The sequence below is a fragment of the Oryza brachyantha genome, chromosome 6 (assembly GCF_000231095.2).
Source record: "Oryza brachyantha chromosome 6, ObraRS2, whole genome shotgun sequence".
Classification (NCBI taxonomy): Eukaryota; Viridiplantae; Streptophyta; class Magnoliopsida; order Poales; family Poaceae; genus Oryza; species Oryza brachyantha.
In genome coordinates this window covers 21,732,087-21,732,698 of record NC_023168.2, presented here as the reverse complement: position 1 = coordinate 21,732,698, position 612 = coordinate 21,732,087, and the positions used below count along the sequence as shown (strand labels likewise).

Genomic DNA, 612 nt, shown 5'->3' with positions numbered 1-612 from the left:
ATGGGTGGTGCTTCCGCCAAGGTGTTCGTGCACCACCATGTCCTCGGCGGCGGCGTGGCCGGGGGCGCCGGCGGCGACGAGCCCAGCAAGCCGTGGCTGTCCCTCAAGTCGGCGCACGAGGCGGACGCCGTCGCGAGCTGGCGCGACAAGCTGGCGGCGATGACCGCCGCCGCGGAACGCGACGGCCGGTTCCGGTGCCCCCTGTGCGACCGCCACTTCAGCACGGAGAAGGCGGTGCATGGGCACATGCGCAGCCACCCGGGGCGCGGGTGGCGCGGCATGGAGCCGCCGCGCGAGCCGTCCCCCGGCGAGCTCGCCGCCGACGGGAAGCGGTACCGGTACGTGTGCGCCCTGTGCAAGGCCCCGTTCGAGACGCGCCAGGCGCTCGGCGGCCACCGCGCCAGCCACAGCAGCAAGAAGGGCTGCTCCTGGCACGCCAGGCAGCTCGCCATGGAGATGGCCAAGCCGCCCAAGCACGATTTCAACCTCAACGATCTGTCGCCGGAGGCGCAGGCGGCGGCGGCGGCGGCGGAAGCTGCTGCTGCTGAAGCTGGACATGGCAAGGCTTCCAGTACAGATGAGGAGGCGGAGAAAGATGATGAACTGGCTTAA

General features: G+C 71.2%; 1 protein-coding gene across 1 annotated transcript; it reads left to right on the top strand.

The window, feature by feature from the left end:
- On the top strand, positions 1-612 carry LOC102700352 (zinc finger protein 36-like). The gene has a single exon (XM_040525212.1). The coding sequence runs from the start codon at positions 1-3 to the stop codon at positions 610-612; it is 612 nt and encodes a 203-aa protein (XP_040381146.1).